This window comes from Lontra canadensis, unplaced genomic scaffold (assembly GCF_010015895.1).
Source record: "Lontra canadensis isolate GAN:19392208 unplaced genomic scaffold, GSC_riverotter_1.0 scaffold34, whole genome shotgun sequence".
Taxonomy (NCBI): Eukaryota; Metazoa; Chordata; class Mammalia; order Carnivora; family Mustelidae; genus Lontra; species Lontra canadensis.
The window spans coordinates 11,030,332-11,049,259 of record NW_022631028.1 but is presented as its reverse complement, the minus strand read 5'-3'; the positions used below and the strand labels follow the sequence as shown (position 1 = coordinate 11,049,259).

At 37.9% G+C, this 18,928-nt stretch overlaps 1 protein-coding gene across 1 annotated transcript in view; it reads left to right on the top strand.

The window, feature by feature from the left end:
• Positions 1-18,928, top strand: part of CNTN3 (contactin 3) — a 337,742-nt gene that overhangs the window by 232,609 nt on the left and 86,205 nt on the right. Inside the window, exons 6-11 of the mRNA XM_032867417.1 lie at positions 3,647-3,850; positions 5,489-5,591; positions 6,059-6,243; positions 9,975-10,111; positions 11,253-11,382; positions 13,476-13,626. Of these exons, the coding sequence (XP_032723308.1) occupies positions 3,647-3,850; positions 5,489-5,591; positions 6,059-6,243; positions 9,975-10,111; positions 11,253-11,382; positions 13,476-13,626 (910 nt within the window). The remainder of the gene's footprint in view (positions 1-3,646; positions 3,851-5,488; positions 5,592-6,058; positions 6,244-9,974; positions 10,112-11,252; positions 11,383-13,475; positions 13,627-18,928) is intronic.

Here is an 18,928-nt window from a genome sequence, read left to right as displayed (position 1 = left end):
GGGATGCCTGTATGCCGTTCCACGATAGACCTCCAAATCTGCTTGATTATATAGATTCTCAAAGAAGAATGTAGGAATACTAATTCCTACAAAACAGTAGCTTTTCTCCACTGGATTGTCAATTTATGAGTGATGGCTTTAGGGCTTCTGCTAGGTAAAAAACCCCGGGGGGATGAAGGTCTTCTTGTTTCTTCTTTGGTGGGGGTCTCTTGATGGGCTTGCAGTGTTTTCCTCTGGGCTTGTCTCGAGGGTAGGTACTAAGAATCAATTAGGAATGAGTTTGTAAATTTGAAGAGCCTGAGGGTGAGGTGAGGGGATTACACATATCCTGAAAAAATAGGTCAGTAAAAGAGGCTCTTTCCTCCAGGTGTAAGGGAAGGGGCCATTTCCAATACAGAGGAGAGTCTGTTACTCAGTTTCAGCCACACTCTGTCAGTTCAAGTCTTCTGAGAAGCAGACCTCAAGATAGGATAAGAGGATCAGACTTGTTACTGGAAAAAAAAAAAATTCCTGGAGAAAATGCCTATAAAAGATAAACAGGGAGGGAACAGAAAGTGGTAGAGGGAACCTTAATCTGAGATTCAACTCTGAAATCTGTGACCAAAGAGAGGAGAGGAAAACTTGGATAGGAAGAATGCCAGACCACCAGGAAGTTCTGAGAATAGGCATTATCTGATAGGAGGATGTCTTCAACCAGAGTTGCCCATGGGGGAAATCCTGCACCAGGGAAATGGGCCAGCATGAACACCCCAGTGGGCTTCATCCATTAACTAGAAGCAGCCCCAGGAAAAGTGCAGCCACAGCACTCCATGGGCTAGCAGGTGGAGGCTCCCAGCTAACTGTGTTTTGGGCAGGAAGTTCTCCTGAATGAGACCTCAGTGGGACACTTCCATGTCGACCATAACCCATGCCACAATTCATCCATGTTCACTTCTCCATGCTCATTTTGGGAGCAGCTTTAAAATGATTATAATTTTGACCTTCTTCTCTCCTAACAATCCTTCATTACTAGAGTCATGTAGGCAAAGCCACCGTAATATCTGTATGACAATATCATGATTGTACAGTATTTAAATCTTAACAATATTAATTTGGGATTAAAAAAACAAGTGGAGCCTTATCAAATTTCAGTCAAAATTACATATGTAATATTTGTTCCAAAGTGTTTCATGTACTTACTGATCATGCATCCTCCTTGCTATATAGTATTTTTTACATGTAATTTCTTCGATTTTAGGTTTTTCTGAATCTGAGTTCTTTCCACCAGCCATTCTCATTTTAGTATAAACTGGTTTAATAAGGTTGACTTCTTGTTCTTAACACCCAGCTGAGGTCTGTAACATACATGTTGGGAGGCAGTGGAAGTTTAACACTCACTGGACAAAAGGGACATTTTTTTTTCTTAAGATTTTATTTATTTATTTGACAGAGAGAGATCACAAGTAGGCAGAGAGGCAGGCAGGGGCGGGGATAGCAGGCTCCCTGCTGAGCAGAGAGCCCGATGCGGGGCTCGATCCCAGGACCCTGAGATCATGACCTGCGCCAAAGGCAGAGGCTTAACCCACTGAGCCACCCGGTGCCCCAAAAGGGGCATTTTTAAATAAAAAATGAAAAGGAGAAGGGAAATTGTATTAGCTTCATGGGTAGAACAATTTGAAAAGCAGAATGAGGTGGCTTTGCCATCTTCAAAGCAAGGTAAGGTGACAGGGGTTAGGGAATGTTGGCATGGGGACCAGATTCTTAGTGCAACAGGAAGAGCCTAAGGAGCTATGATTTCCACTGCTGTCAATTTCAATACATGCAGAGCTAACTTAGCCTCCCTGACCAGCATTCTCTAACTCTGGTTTATTTAGTACTATTGTAAGAGAAAAGCACCATCAGATTGGCATGAGGACAACTATGGAGCGAACGTTTAAGACACTTGTTTTTTTTTTTTTTTTCCATACAGTCCAATAAACAACTTTAGATTTCACAACCTATCAGGTGACTGACTGAATGTCATGAAACACTCTGCTGATAGGATAGAATGATGTGGAGAGCAGTTCAAGGTTAAAAATCCGCGTCTCTCAATGTGCGCACAGTTTAACATTGACTTACTAACCTTTGGAATCATCAGACATTCACATTTGCATTAAAGGCAGAAGGGAGTCAATGCTGTCTCCTTGCCACTAGGTCCTTACCACGTTCTCTCCCCTGCTTGCTTTACACATGCCCCTCACTTCATCTGGAGTGCTTTTATCCCTGCTTCTCAGAATGTTCTTCTGTTCTTTAAAACCTGTTCTTTGGCCATGAGAGAATGTCACCTCTCCTTCCTCTGAAATCCAGAGTAACTCTCCCCCAGCCCTTTTACATTGTCTCATTGTTCTTTGTATACGGACTTACTGTCCCACTTTACCAAATGCAAAGACCCGTCACCCCTGGAATTATGTCTTCAATGTATTTTGAATTTGTTACTCACTGAATTTATTTTCATTACATACATTTTCTGAAAATTCTATTGAAAAAGCATTACCGTGATGAACCAATAGAGTAAGGCTGATGAAATTGTAAAAGACAATAGGGCCATGGAAAGAAGGACTCAAATGAGCCAACCATGGTAACTGTGCTTAAATAACATCTTGCCTCTGAAAAATGCGGGCATCTAGAACAATGCAGGATGGTATTGTTTACCCTCATTATCACAGAGCAGAAGAACATTAGTTCCTTTCGAGAAAGTTGGTTTACCTTGACCTTGAAAGTCAAGAAATCTCATATTGGACTTTACATAGGAGATGGTAGCATAATTGTATACCTAATTAACTCAATAAATGTTTATTGAGGACTATTAAGTGCCTTTGGATATTTCATTTTGCTAACTGGGCGAAGGAGGGCAGTCAGGATAAAAGTTGACATCAGTGTTTACCAAGTGGTGGGAGGACAGATAACTAAACAGACCATTACATACAAAGCAGTAAGTGCTTGAATGATGTGAGCTTAGAGTTGTTCTAGATAGGGAGAATTTGCCCTGAGGACAAGGATGAAGGAAGACTTCTCTGTAGACTTCTTATAGTTGGAACCATGCTTTGAAAACCATCTGAAGGTTAACTGCGACAGAATGGGGTTTCGTGTTGAAACAGTGTGAGGGAAGCAGAAGAGTGGACAGAGAAGAAGGACACTGTAGGCTTCTAAGCAGCATGTGCAGAAACACCCAGGTGCTGAGGCTTTCAGCAGGGGCTCAACCCTGCAGAGTCTCCTATTCAGGTTAAGAAATTTTGCATTATTCCCAAGAACACCAAGGAACTGCAGAAAGCTGTTCTATCAGAAATTGACATGATAAGATTGGTAAATTTGAAAGATCACAGAATGTGTGGTGTAGAGATACAAATTGAAAGGGAGAAAGACTGAACCCAGAGAGACTTGTCAGGAGATGTCTGGAATAGTGATAATGATGCTGGTAACAATATTGCTCCCACAAGAATGCTAATCAGCAGTGTCCTCCACCATAATGCAGAATGACTGCAGAATCAGTTCACAGAACTCTTTCTCTCATGACCTGCAATAAAAGCTTTCAGCAGTACTTTGTGGTAAAGACAGTTTTGTGTATTTTTTAGTATAATATGGAAAGCTTTCTTTAATGGAATTTCTTCCCCCCCCCAAATTTTACTAGAACTATCATATGCTTGGATCTTCAATGAATATCCATCATTTGTTGAAGAAGATAGTCGGAGATTTGTCTCTCAAGAGACAGGCCATCTCTACATAGCCAAGGTCGAGCCATCTGATGTGGGTAATTACACCTGTGTGGTGACCAGTATGGTGATGAATGCCAGAGTGCTGGGCTCCCCAACTCCTCTGGTGCTACGTTCTGATGGTAGGAAATTTTTCAAGGTGCAACTCTAAATGTAAATGTTGTAGATACTAGCAAAAACAAAGGGGGAAAAGTGAAAAGTGTATCATGAATTATTTCATTTTGGGGGGGAACAAAAAATATTTATGAGTACAGTGATGAAGATTATTTCATTAACCCCAGGTCCCTGTACCTAATTCTTACCCAGGACCAGCTTTATATGGTTTTCAGGATGAGTGCAAAATAAAAATGGTGACTCCATTGTTCAGAAATTATTAAGAATTTCAAGAGGGTGATAGGAGATCACTGAACCAAGGTTGAGGTTCTTCTGAGTCTGGGGCTCAAATTACATTGTCATGAAGTCACCTGTCCTGATTTCAGCCACTTTGAGGTTCTTAAAGCTCTGGTTATCTTGTTATAGGATATAAAGCATCTCTTAAAAATTTTTTTAAATGTGCACTAGATGGAGGGAGGTGGGTGATGGGATAACTGGGTGATAGACATTAAGGAGGCCATGAGTTTAATAAGCTCTGGGTATTATGTAAGACTGATGATTCACAGACCTCTACCTCAGAAACCAGTAATACATTGTATGTTAATTAATTGAATTTAAATTTTAAAAAATTAAAAAATATATATACACTAGATTCCCAAAGCTTATTCATTTTATAACTTAAAGTTTGTACTCCTTGACCACCCCCTCCCCATTTCCCTCACTCTCAGCAGCATCGTGATCATAGTTAATAATCCTATATTATGTACTTGAAATTTGCTAAGAGAGTCAACCTGAAGTGTTCTTACCACAGAATATTTAGAAATTAAGATGGTATCTATGTGAGGTGCTAGATGTGTTAACTGGATTGACATAATCATTTAACAGCATATACATATATTAAATCATGTTGTACACAGTAAAAAGAAAACAGCTTGTACAGTCTAAATATATGTAATCTTTATTTGTTAATCATACCTCAATAAAGCTAAAAAGAAAAAAGAATGTGTTTCCTCAACCCCTTCATGGCTATTTCAAGGAAGCACATGAACTTCAGAGGAAGTAGATTTGTAAGCCTGTATAACTGCCCTACTTACACAAAACCATATCTGATACAGCACAATGCCATGACCACATATTATCTAAGCATTTCTTTCCAGTCAGTTATAATTGAATTTGATCTTTCTCATTTATTAAGTTACTGTTTCTTGTCTCCGGGGTGCCATTTAATAAGTTTAAGATTGGTTTCTCTGCTACCAGGGCACCATTAAGTAAATTCCCTCCCATAATTTTTGTTCTTTAGGATATTTCAGGAAGTCATAATACATTGTATATTTCACTTTGACTAGAAATGTCCAGATTAAATGCAGAATGAAAAAGCCTCCCATTTTATACAATGTAAAAGGTATAATGGTTTTCTGGGAACTGCTCTACAGACGGTAATTTAGGAATCATGGAATTCAAGGTCCCTGATGTTTAGTAATGTTGCATGTTTGGCCCAGTCATCTCTGCTTTGAAAGGTGCCCAACGGATGGCTAGTGAGTAATTTAAATCATTAGAGCAACTAGTTCAAAATGGAGCAAAAGGAAGTTTTATGTTAAAAAAAAGGGGGGGGGAGACAATTCTAAAGGAAATGTTGAAACTATTAACCTTGAATTGTGGGTTTACAGGTGTGATGGGTGAATATGAACCAAAAATAGAAGTGCAGTTTCCAGAAACTCTTCCAGCAGCTAAAGGTGCAACTGTGAAATTGGAATGTTTTGCTCTTGGAAAGTAAGTTTTATAACATTTACTCCAATGTGCTGAAATAGTTTGCTGTAAAAGATCAAGATAGTTTTTGACTGACTCATCCTTATTTTCTAAAATCTTCTTTCATTTAGGAACCAAAGGAAAAATAAAATATAAGACAGTTTGCAGAAAATGACTGTAACTGCCTAATGTCGTGAACTAGATTGGTGTTATTTTTCTTTTGCTTGTTTGTTTTTCATATTATAAAATACAGTGGATATGTGTTCAACTTTTTTCTCTAAATCGTTAATTAACTCAGGAAAATGCACAACTTATTTTCTTGAAATATCAATGGAGGAAAATCCTTGTATCAATTTTATGTAAGTGACAACTGGAAATGTTCTGCATTTGAAAACTGGTGCCTTTTTGCTCCAAAAGGTTTAATTTGTCAAGCCTAAAATGCATCCAGGATTTTGTTTAAAATAGCAATAACCTGACAATCTTCTTCTTAGTCCTGTACCTCAGATTAATTGGAGGAGAAGTGATGGACTCCCCTTTCCCAGTAAGATTAAACTGAGGAAGTTCAATGGTGTGCTTGAAATTCCAAACTTCCAACAGGAAGATACAGGTTCCTATGAATGCATCGCAGAGAATTCACGTGGAAGAAATGTCGCCAGGGGGCGTCTCACTTACTACGGTGAGCATCTATTTTGGGCAAATTGGATTTTTAAATTATGCTCTCTCAATAAAATGTTGGATGGTGGGAATTTATGGCAGAATGCCAATGTGCAACTTGTTCTGTTCGCATTTTTAAAATGATGAATATTTAGGAGGAATTAAAAAGCAGTAACATTTTGCAATGAGGTCGGAGGCATGACATATTCTATTTGCATTTTTAAATGATTCATATGAAAATGAATATTTCACTTTTTTCCTACAAGTGATGTCTTACACACTTGATCATATCAGGGAGAGATCTCCTTTGCATCTGTCCTCTCCCCTGGAAAATGTGACTTTGTATCTTCCTTTGTGATCTTTACTAAGGCAGAAAGAGACTGTTGACTAGAGAACTCGTTAATTACTGCATTAGACAAACTACCACACCAACTTAGGCTTTTGAGTTCTTCAGTGTTAATTCTCTCCCTTCCAATAATGTAACTCTGCTGTGTTTGCTTCCTTTAATTTATAATCACATTTATTTGATGTACTGTTCTGTTTGGAAAAAGAAAGGATAATAATGCTACCTTTATAGTCTATTGGTAGAGGAAAATTAAATTACCTTTTTTTTCCAAATTTTTTTTCAAGTCACTTTTTTAAAATATAATATACATAAAGATATATGCTCAATGAATATATACTTTCAGTGTAATTGTTAGAAACATTGTAAAACTAGTGGGAATTGACCACTTTTGTGAAAGGCAAACTGCACTGCATTCCGTTTTTCTTAGAAAGTGGAGATAGGGGGCACCTGGGTGGCTCAGTGGGTTAAAGCCTCTGCCTTCGGCTCGGGTCATGATCTCAGGGTCCTGGGATCGAACCCCGCATCGAGCTCTCTGCTCAGCAGGGAGCCTGCTTCTCCTCTGTCTGCCTGCTGCTCTACCTACTTGTGATCTCTATCTCTGTGTCAAATAAATAAATAAAATCTTAAAAAGAAAAAAAAAAGAAAGTGGAGATAGAAACAGTTTGCATACATAAATGTTTCAGGGAGGAAAACATTTGTAAAGACAAATATTAAAATTATAGGGCATTTTACGACCAGCCTCAAAAAATTTACAATAGTTATGATGAGATTGACACCTGTTCAACTATTGTAAGATTTAAGGATTTGTCAGAGACAAAATGGAGGCCTGGTTTAGTATCGTGAGTCATTTTGTGTTTTTTAACCCTCTTGTTACATTATTGCGTTAGAATACATAGCACCAAGGTGAGGTTACCTGGGGTCAAAGTCTACATGCTGATGGGATGATGAAGAGGTGGGTTGATGAGCACCTAAGCCATGTGAATGTTCAGCTCCAAAACCACCCACAGCAAGTGCCTTTTTCTCATAGGAGAAAGCTCCAAAGGAGCCTTTCTGAGAAATCATTACTTGACCCAGGGTAAGAAGTGACCATTATAAGGAAACAGAAGATATTCCAAGTGCCTGAATGTTTCAGCAGGAGTGTTTTAGCTCTGTGGAACAGCAAATAATAAACAATTACATGCCTCCTAGGACAAGAAATTCAAAGCTAAGCTGGTGTTCAAGTACCTTATAATAAGGGCCCTGCTCAGTTTCTTTGTCATTTTGACTCTACCCTTATCTCTCTTTTCCCTTCCTCTGCATGATAATCTCTGGTAGAGTCACAAAGTGGCTGCCAGGCACAGTGACCAGAATATCAATCCTTGTTCATTCTTCCTGTCTCCAAAACATCTTGAAATTCCTTTCTCAAATCTCATTGCCCACAGTTGAGTCCTAAAACAATCACTAGCAAGGAGAATTGGCTTAAACAACTTCAGAGCCTCTGTTTGGAATAGGGAATATCATCAGGTTCCCCTAAATTTTATGGACAGTGTGAGGTGATGGAACAAAGGATAGTTCAAAGAGAAATGGGGATTATTTTACAAATAAAGAAAGGAGAAACTGGATACACAATGGATAACTAACATCATCCAGTGTACTGACTAGATAAGATACACTACTGCTTTATTCCATTAAGTAGGTGATATGCTATATACCCAAGAAATCAGAAATTAATGAGATAGGGTGTTTCATGAAAGTTACTCTACATTTCTGGCTTGCCTAGTATATTCTACCAGTGCATGGCATTTCTCTGGTTATCCATTCTAATATTTCATGTAAGAAATGGTCTGATAGAATATTTGGATCTCATATGATAGAATAAGACAGGAAGTCACAATTAACATGGCAGTCGTGATCTCAGGATTGGCTTCAGTCCAGCAAATTATCCTCCCATTTGGAGGAGGAGAACGGTAGTATTAAGAAGCCAGTGGAATTTTTTGCTAGAAACTTGAGTCTTAGGTCAAGGACTCATGTGTGAGTCTCTTTGCAGTCTTACTCCATGAAGGCTGATATTTCCCAAAAGAAGAAAATGTGCTTTAATGTAAGTAGAGTGAAGTGATTTTGGACTGAACTACACTTCAGACTGGGCACGTCATTTATATAAAAAATAATAATAAGGTAAAATTTAGACCAGTACATTTTCTCTAAAAGCTAAATAGCTACATTTTCATTTCAATTTCCTTTATAAAGAAAAAAAAAGCAATTTTATGAGATAGGAATGGAAAGACAAATCTTCCCATGGTTGCAATTAAATAGAAATAGATAAACTGTTTCTCCATATGGAGGATGCAAATGTGAATCCCACAGTAGACATCACATGCATAATGCAATGTGAAACCAGTAAGACATCTCACCTCCCAGTTTTGGATTTAAAATGCAAGCTGAGACTTGGCTAAATATACTGTGTCTATTGAGTGGCTTTAGTTGTAAGCGGTATGTTGCTTTCATCTGTAAAAAGAATTTTCCAAATATCTTCTAAAATGTAAGAGAAAATGATAAATCCACTTGATGCTGCTGATTTGCATACATAATTTAAGGTTGCATGAGCAACTTCTTTTTCATAAAAAATCATATGATTCAAATTGAACCAATTTATCCATCTTTCTCTGCCTTCATTTTAATTCACACAGAGGTTCATAAGATGCTCATTGGCTTGTATTTAATTAAAAGTTATTTCTAACTTGAGGGAAATGTTTTTTTCCTCAGCTCTCAAAGTTTCCCTTCTACGGATGTTAATTTTTAGTGCATAATTAAGACTAGTATCTGCTGTCATTCATTTATTAAGTTGTCATCAGTTGTGACCTTATGATTCACAAATGTGCTTGGAAAGGAGTCTGTTTTGTGTACCTGCATTACCAGCTACTAATACACATCTGAATTATATAACACAGTGCTGGGGCATCTGGGTGGCTCAGCCCATTAATCCTCTGACTCTTGATTTTGGCTCAGGTCTTATCTCAAGGTCATTAGATCAAGCCCAATCTCAGGCTCTGTGCTGGGCATGGAGCCTGCTTAAGATTCTGAGATTCTCTCTCTTCTCCCTCTCCTGCCCCCACCCCGCACCCACCGATCTCTCCCTCTTTAAAAAAGAAAGAAAGAATGAATGAATGAATGAAAAGAACATAACACAGTGCCCAGAATTTTGAAAACAGAGAAGGCATAATGAGTTTGGCTTAGGAAGTGACAGATTGCAACATTCATTCTCAAATCTAGAAATGTTTCCCATATCCACTTAGTAAATAGGGTACTAAATATCATTTTAGCCACTATGCTCATATTAATCCATTGTTCACAGTGTTTATATCCATTTGTAGAAAGTATTTACTTTTTATTTGCTGGGTGGTTTGATTTTTTTTTTTTTTTCCTTGCAGCAAAGCCTCATTGGGTTCAGCTCATAAAAGATGTAGAAATAGCAGTGGAAGACAATCTTTTTTGGGAATGCCGGGCAAGTGGTAAGCCCAAACCCTCTTACCGATGGTTGAAAAATGGAGAAGCCCTTGTGCTCGAGGTAAGGTAATGAGGCTGGTTAATCCTTCCTCCCTTCATTTTGTTTTGAAAAATTGCCTTCCTCATACCTAGTGCCAAAGTCAATTCTTGAGTTTGCACACATTCATTTGCACCTAAAAAGGAGTTAAAGGGGGGGAAATCTATAAAATCAAGTACCCAGTCTGCCAAGAAGGAAATGTTTTCAACAAATGAATTTCATCAGGAAAAGATGATTTTATTATTTTTGTCTAAAACTGATTACTTTTTTCTTTTTTTTTTTTTGCTTTTGAAACTAGAGAAGACCTGACTGTAATCAAATGTGGAATATAATTTCTTTTTCCATGTATGACAACTTGGTATGGCTTCTGGAGACAAAATGTGTTGTTACGTGTTACCTTCTTACATGAGTACTTATTTTCTCAATCAATTTCTTTCTTAAGCCATGTAATTTCTGTTCTTTTAAAAAATTGTGTGCTGGGGTGCCTGGGTGGCTCAGTGGGTTAAGCCTCTGCCTTCGGCTCGGGTCATGGTCTCAGGGTCCTGAGATCGAGTCCCACATCAGGCTCTCTGCTCGGCAGGGAGCCTGCTTCCCTTCCTCTCTCTCTCTGCCTGCCTCTCTGCCTACTTGTGATCTCTGTCTGTCAAATAACTAAATAAAATCTTTAAAAAAAAAAATTGTGTACTAAGTCAATTAGATTCCTTCAAATTTCTATATATAACCTGTCGTAGTACCTACACACCCTTAATAAATGTATTTTCTGGAACCTTTTCTAATGTACAGAATTTATAATGTCTTTAATTTGCATGATTACAAAAATGGTAAAAACCTTTCCAGTTGATGGGAGAGAAGCATTGATGTGTTTTTTAAAGTCTGCAACTTTAACCATAGGGAAAATTAAATGACCACAGTATTTTACCTCTCGCTTTGTTATTTATTTTACTGATAGACATTTGGACTAAAGGGTGTTTATTAATATTTCTAATGTGTGGCTGTTATGTTAAATCAGTCTAAGATTTTCAAATAAGGAAATGTTACCATTTCAGGTCAGATTGCCTAATACTCTGAAGGAAATGAGGGAGGTTTGTGTATGAAATAGTGGTTTTCATTTTTCCTTTAAAATGATATATACATTTATATGCAAGAGATTTTTGTTATCATCTAGGAGAGAATACAGATAGAAAATGGTGCCCTTACAATATTGAACCTAAATGTGACTGATTCTGGCATGTTCCAATGCATCGCAGAAAACAAACATGGTCTCGTCTATTCCAGTGCTGAACTTAAGGTTGTAGGTAAGACTAAGCTTCTCTTGTCATATTTTTTTTCTTAAATCTTCCATTTTTGCTAAAACCAGAAATATTTACTTCTCCTATTATATTCCTATAGCATCTACAGTCTTGTAGTAATATCATTCAAGATTTTTAATCAGGAAATTTTTTTTATGATTTCTAAGGAAAAGCAGCAACTGTGGCCTGAATAAGCCTCAAAGGTTGAAATAATGCAATGGTAATGAAACAGTGTTGACCTCAAACATCCTTATCCAACTCTGATATTACAAACTAACCAATGCCTTTTAAGAGAGTGAGTGAACTTGGTGTTTTCTGTTGCCAGGCCAGAAAAATAAGCAGAATTCAAAACAATATTTTATTGATCCACAAGGAGTTGCTTTTGTTTTTAGAGACCCTGCTCAAAGCATCCAGCATTGGGCATACTGAAGTTTTAATTAACAAGGCTCTGATATTTGAAGTTCTGAATTATTTTCTTCTTCTTGCACTTTAAGTATATGAAAGGATAGAAAATACTATATCAAATATTATATTTGATATAATATAATATTATATATAATATTATATATATTGTTTAGGGTGATTATCCAGAAAAGCACTTTGTAAGTGGTAAATGCCCAAAATCAACCAGAATAATGAGAGCATAGCATAGCATGAAACACATAAGAGAGAAAGAAGTGAAATTTATTGCTCCATTTATTGCTCCAAATCCACAGATTTGGATCGGAGCAGAATATGATCCTGGGCTCAAGCATCATCACCATCATCAGGTTCTACATGGTGCTCCCCAACACATTCAGTTTTCATGACTATAATCAGTCTAATGAAAGAAGCACGGCTTTGCTCTGAATTTCCCCCTGCTTGTTCTCTCTCTCTCAAGTAAATGCATAAAATCTTTTTAAAAAGTTTAAAAAATGTATTATAATTCATTCAATATAAAGGACTTTTTTTAGTCGAAGGTACTATTTTAAGATCTTAAGTTTTAAAGCCAGCAACCTCTGGGTAACATATCTTCTTTATCCACAATCTAATATATAACTACATAATATAATTTGCTATATGATCTCCACTTACCAAAAAAAAAAACAAAACATTGTAGTCACTGGAATTTTCCTTCAAACAGAGCATTATACATTAGGAGAAATGCACTTTTTTCACATTTGCAATAAAAGGAAGGCTGATTTTCTGGGAAAAGTATCATTTCATTCAAATGATACATTATTATGTATCTTGAATGTTCAGGTGTTGTTTCAGGATCAGCACTGTGTGCATTATTAGCACATATAAGGTTCTCTACATATTATTATGTTTAATGGGATACTGTAACGTTAATGTAGTAATTCCTATTATATATTTCTCCAACAAAGAAGTTAAACCTAACCATGTAAAAATTTTATAATAAATCTTGATAATTTTTATGCAAGAGAATAATAATTCAGTATTCAGCCGTCATTCTACAAACATTTACTGAGCACCTACTGAGTGCCAGACACTGTGCCACGTGCTGAGTCTCAGAAATCACAGGAGAGACTGACTCTATTGTTGCCTGATAAAACTAACTTTCAAGAACTTTCTGTGATAAATGTCTTTCATTCTAATAGCTCCCGATTGAGCTATTTTAAAACTTCACAGTAAACCAGGGGCTTGGGTGGCTCAGTCAGTTAAATGTCTGCTTTTAGTTCAGGTCATGACCCCAGGGTCCTGGGATTAAGTCCCATGTCGAGCTCCCTGCTCTATGGGAAGTCTGCTTCTCTCTCTGCCTCTCTTTTTCTCTCTATCTGTCACTCATGAATTTAAAAAAAAAAAAAAATCTTAAAAAATAAACTTCACAATAAACTTCAAAAATTCCTATGTAAGGTAATCATCCCAAGATTTAGAACTTCTAGAAAACACAGTAGTAGGAGTTAGTTTTTAAGCCCCAAAATCCTGTGAGCGGTGCCCAGTCAATTAAGTAAATCAAGTACTGACATCTGTGTGTTGGGAAACTTTCAAAGTGGTTATAAAGTCAACCTTGGAACTTCCAGGAATTTTAAAATATTAAATTCTAATTTATTTAATAAATAATAAATTATCATTCTCTCATCTTTCTTGCCTTTCAGCTTCTGCTCCAGATTTTTCAAAGACTCCAATGAAAAAGCTGATTCAGGTACAAGTGGGCAGCGTGGTCAGCTTAGACTGTAAACCTAGAGCCTCCCCCAAACCACTCTGTTCATGGAAGAAAGGAGACGTGATCGTTCAGGAGAATGAAAGGTATTTTGTTGTCCAAAGTAATGGTGATTTGCTTTCTTCTTTCTTTCCCTGGTGTGTCAAAGTAGGTTTTCAATATGAAACAAGTAGAATACAAGTTGACGAATGAAAACGGTAGTATTTTTGGTTGTGTAATACTCTCATGAAGATAGTAAGCAATTTTTGAAACCTATATTTTTAAAGATTTTATTTATTTATTTGAGAGAGACAGCAAGATAGAGAAAGAGCCTGAGTGAAGAGAGGGGCAGAAGGAGAGGGAGAAGCAGACTCCCCGCTGAGCAGGGAGCCTAACACGGGGCTCCATCCCAGGACCCTGAGATCATGACCCGAGCTGAAGGCAGGTGCTTAACTGACTCTGCCACCAGGGCACCCCAATTTTTGAAATCTAAAAAGAGGTAGATATATCATCTGTCTTCTTCCCATACAGAATACCTTAGTTTAGCAAGGATTTCCCTTCTTAGCCACCTGGTTAGACTCAAAATAGAATGATGAAATGTCAGTCCTGGACCCAGGTGAGCCCATATCCTAGGACAAAGAAGAGAAGATATAATGAGAGCATATGCCAAATAACTACCAATGTTGCTGTAGCTTTATACTGAAATAATTTAGCATTCCTGGTATTAGTTTAAGCAAAGGCTTTCTTGGTTTCCTGATTGTTATAATAACATTTAAAATGAGGAGGAAGAATGAGGCTTACAGGTACACCCTATAGACCCAGGCTGCCTGGGTTCAATTCATTCTGCCTTTTACTTATACAATGAAAAGTTTTATTTCCTTGACTCCTTTTCTTATTTTTTTTAAATTTATTTATTTGTTCTAGAGAGAAAGAACACAAGTGGGGGGAGGGATAGCAGGAGATAGGGAGAGAGAATCCTCAAGCAGACTCCCCACTGACCATGGAGCCCGACTCGGGGCTGCATCCCAGGACCCTGAGATCACCACCTGAGCAGAAATCAAGAGCTGACCCCTTAACTGACCGTGCCACCCAGGCGCCCTGTCGTTTTCTCATTTTTGATGTGTATGAAGATATGAGTGTGTTAAGGGGACTGTTAGCCAGATGAACTATATAAATATCCCTACAGCCCTTAGGTCACTATCTAGTGATGAGTAAACATAAATACTAGCTATTATTATTTGTTGAGCACTTAACGACGTGCCAAGTATTATGCTCAGAGCTTGTGATAAATAGGGTCTTGACCCCAGAGGCATCCATGTCCTTATCCTGTAAACCTATGATTATGTTACATACATGACAGAAGAAAACAATTCAAGTTGAAGATGAAATTAAAGTTACTAAGCAGATGACTTCAAGATAGGGAGATTATCCTGGATTATGTGGCTACATTCACAGTAACCATCTGAACACTTGTAAGGGAAAGAGTATGGCAGAAGCATTTGTCAGAGCTGTATGACAAGGATGAGGCAGGAGACATTTCAAACTTCAGAGGGACTTCATTTGCTATTTCTGGCTTTGAAGATAGTGGAAGGGAGCCATGAGCAAAGGATTTTGGATGACTTTTAAGGTGGGAACAGCCCTCAGTTGACAGCCAGTAAGGAAAGCAGGATCTTAGCCCCATAGCCACAGTGAACTGAATTCTTTCAACAACCTCAAGGAACATTTACTAATTCTGAACCTTCCCAAGGAACATAGCCCAGGCAGTACCTTGATTTTGGTCCAGTGATACCTGTACTGGACATCTGATTTCCATAACTATATAATAATAAATTTGTGTTATTTTAGGCCAACTTACTAAATTTACAGTAATTTATTATAGAAGCAGGAGGAAACTGATGCAGAAGTCTACATTATCTACATTGTCATTATCTCTTTTAAACATCCCTGGAACTCTATGATGTGTTGTAGATCATATAACCCTCTCCATTTTACTAATAAGAAAAACAAAACTTTGATTATATAATTTGCCTCAAGTCACATAGCCAGGCTTTTTTTTTTTTTTAAAGATTTTATTTATTTATTTGACAGAGACAGAGAGATCACAAATAGTCAGAGAGGCAGGCAGAGAGAGAGGAGGAAGCAGGCTCCCTGCTGAGCAGAGAGCCCGATGCGGGGCTCAATCCCAGGACCCTGAGATCATGACCTAAGCCAAAGGCAGAGGCTTTAACCCACTGAGCCACCCAGGTGCCCCACATAGCCAGGCTTTTAATCTGAGTCTGACTCTAGACATAACAGCTAAGCATTTTCCCTGTCATATTTTATATAGGGAGTCCAGAATTTTTGAGGTGGTCTTAGCCTTTGCAGTCATGGAATCCAAATTACTCTTTCTGGAGATGAGGGAACACAAACAATAAAACCCTAGGCCAAGAAACGTGGATTTCCTTTTTCAAAATTATGCGTCTTATCGCAGATAACCAAGTTGAACTGTTCGTATATTACCAAGAAACCAAGGTAATTTTTTAAAGATTTTATTTATTTATTTGACAGAGATCACAAGTAGGCAGAGAGGCAGGCAGAGAAGGAGTGGGGGAGGCAGGCTCCCCGCCAAGCAGAGAGCCCAACGCGATCCCAGGACCCCGAGAACACAACCTGGGGCACCTGGGTAGCTCAGTGGGTTGAGCCTCTACCAAGGTATTTTTGTGAGTTGGTATGACAGCACCACTTGCTGTTCCTCCTGTATTTAATGGGAGACACTTCCATTAAAAGACAGCCACAGCAGGATGAGAAGGCAGAGTTGTGAACTGAGTGGTTAAACACAATCCAGCTAAATGTTGGGCCTCACAGAATGGATTTCTGGAACAGGAAGTTAATTAGTGATTTGGAGTTTAATTTTGTAAACCAGTTGAAACAAATGTAGGCTTGTGGCACAAATTAGTTAATTGTGGCTCTATTGGAAGTGAAGTCTGCTTGTATAACTGCTGACTTTTTGTATTCAAAAAAGTTTTAAATAGTTTTAACTGTTTACATAAATTAAATAGTGGTTAAATCCCAAGGACTTCAGTGCTTTCCACAATAATAAACCTACTTGTCCTCACAGTAGTGCCTATAGGAGGCAGAGGTTTTTAATCTTAATTTCAAAAGTGGATAAGAAGATTAAGAGTTTTAGCTACAGGAACACAAGGAGGGATTTACTCCCACATTATAGAGTAATGGGGCAATGCAGGAAAAAGAAGTATAAATTCTGGAATCTCATCTGGGGTTTCTGACTTAGCCACCTTCTACCTTGGTGCCATTAGATCCCTTATGTAACACGTTTGAGTCTTATTTTCCTCACTCATGAAAGAGATCATAATTCCTACCTTACATAGTTGCTCTAAAGTGAGCATTTAGCCTAATGTCTGATATTTGCAGATACACTGATGAGTAAGTATAAAGATATATTACTAATAAAATGTTGAAAATAACAGTGGCTGAGAAAGATAGAAGTTTTTTGCTTCTTAGTTGTGTGGCTCATTAACTGATTCATGTCTGTAAAGGTAGACTGTTAGGACTGCCTGGAATCCACAATTTTCAGGGACACAGACTCCTTCTATCATGCTGTTCCACTATCTTCATATCCTGAATCAAGATGGCTCCCTGGGCTTAGCTTCTCAGTGTCATCTCCCAATAACAGGAAGGAGGAAGATAGAAATCAGGATATACTTCTTTCCCTTTTTAGGAACTTCCCAGAAGTTCCATACAATAATTTCTTTTATGCCCTACTGTGCAGAAATTAGTTCCCAGGCCAAACTTAAATGCAAGGGAGGCTGAGGAATATTGGGTGTTTTTTGTTTTTTTGTTTTGTTTTTGTTTTTGTGGGCACATAGGTATCCAGTGAGAAATTGGGATTATTATTGTTTTTTTTAATTGGGAATACGTTTTAAGTGGAAAGAGGAAGATGGTTTACTCTTGCAATGTATCCTATTATAAATGTTACTTTTGTTCATTTGAGGACTACTGACCTCCATTTCATTTTAAATATTTCCAACATCTCCTCTATGAATGTGGAAACGTTTAGGTACAAAATAGGGTTAAAAAGAGGAAACATGTTTAAGAAGAGGATCATAGTGTTTCATTCCCTTCCAAGTATCTTAGTCTGGGCTTTTATAGCACAGTATCATATACCAGATGGTTTATGAACAACAGAAATTTTTTTCTCTCAGTTCTGGGCATGGTAGTCTGAGATCAGGGTTCCAGCTTGGTCAAGCTCTGAGAAGGGACTTCTTCTGGGTTTCAGGTGGCGATCTTCTTATATGCTCACATGGCAGACAGAGAGCAAGAGAGCTCTCAGGGGTCTCAAAAAGGCACTAATCCCATTCATGAGGCACCAATCCCCCCACTCCTGCCTCTGCTCATGACCTAATCACCTCCCAAAGGCCCAGCTTCCTAATAGCATCACACTGGGGATTACGGTTTTACTTGTGAATTTTGAGGAGACCCAAACATTCAGTACATAGCACAAAGTCTGGTGGTTTGGATTTTGCTTTTATCTCTTTGGACAGCAAAAGCACTGATGAGCCAGAGGCTTGAAGCTTAGGGAAAAGGCTGTTAGAGGCAATTATTGAACAAGTTGTACTTTTGAATCTTCTCCAAGTTCATGTGAAATCAGATTGGGTCTCGGCCATCACTTGGCAGCGAAAGCCCCATGTCTGTCCCTCTTAACTTGGTCTGCAGTCTTAACGCCAAACTGGGGAAGCGCTTAAATGATAGATTTATTGTGATGGTTCAATCATTGGTTGTTGCAACTTAAAACATGTAGATTCAAATCAAATTTGGGGAACAGATGAATTTATTGGCCAATTGAAACTGTAAGAGAAGACAAAATTTGGGGAGGGTATTTATGGCAAGATTTTAAATATGTTAGCTTTTTAGGTTTGTTTTTGTTTTTTATATGAACTTGGGTTTGTCCATGAATGAGAAACTTGTAAGGAGGAAAGCTTTCTCCACCCTAGTGTAGGGAATGCTGGTGGCAAATAAACTTGATTAAGCCAACACGTACATGTACTTTATTATGTAAAGCCTAGATCACGAAAAAAGTAATGTTAACTTGGGGGGAAAAAGTCTAAGTATTTAAGATGTCCTAAAAATGAATAAGCTGATAAATAGGTCTACTATGTAAATCACAAATACACTTGAACAATTATAATCAAGCTGGTTTGTAAGTTTTTATATCAGCTCCATACCAGCTTTCAATTAATGCATCAGCGATAGTAGTGGGGATCTAAGTCAGTGAGTCACCTAAATTACAGAATAGTTTTGAAGAAATCAGTGTTCCTGCTTGAAGTCCAGAGAGCATTTCAAGCTAAGGTAATAGGGGAATTAGTTCCCAGCAGAGGTCTTAGAAAAGCTGCTCTGAATAGGTAAGATCTT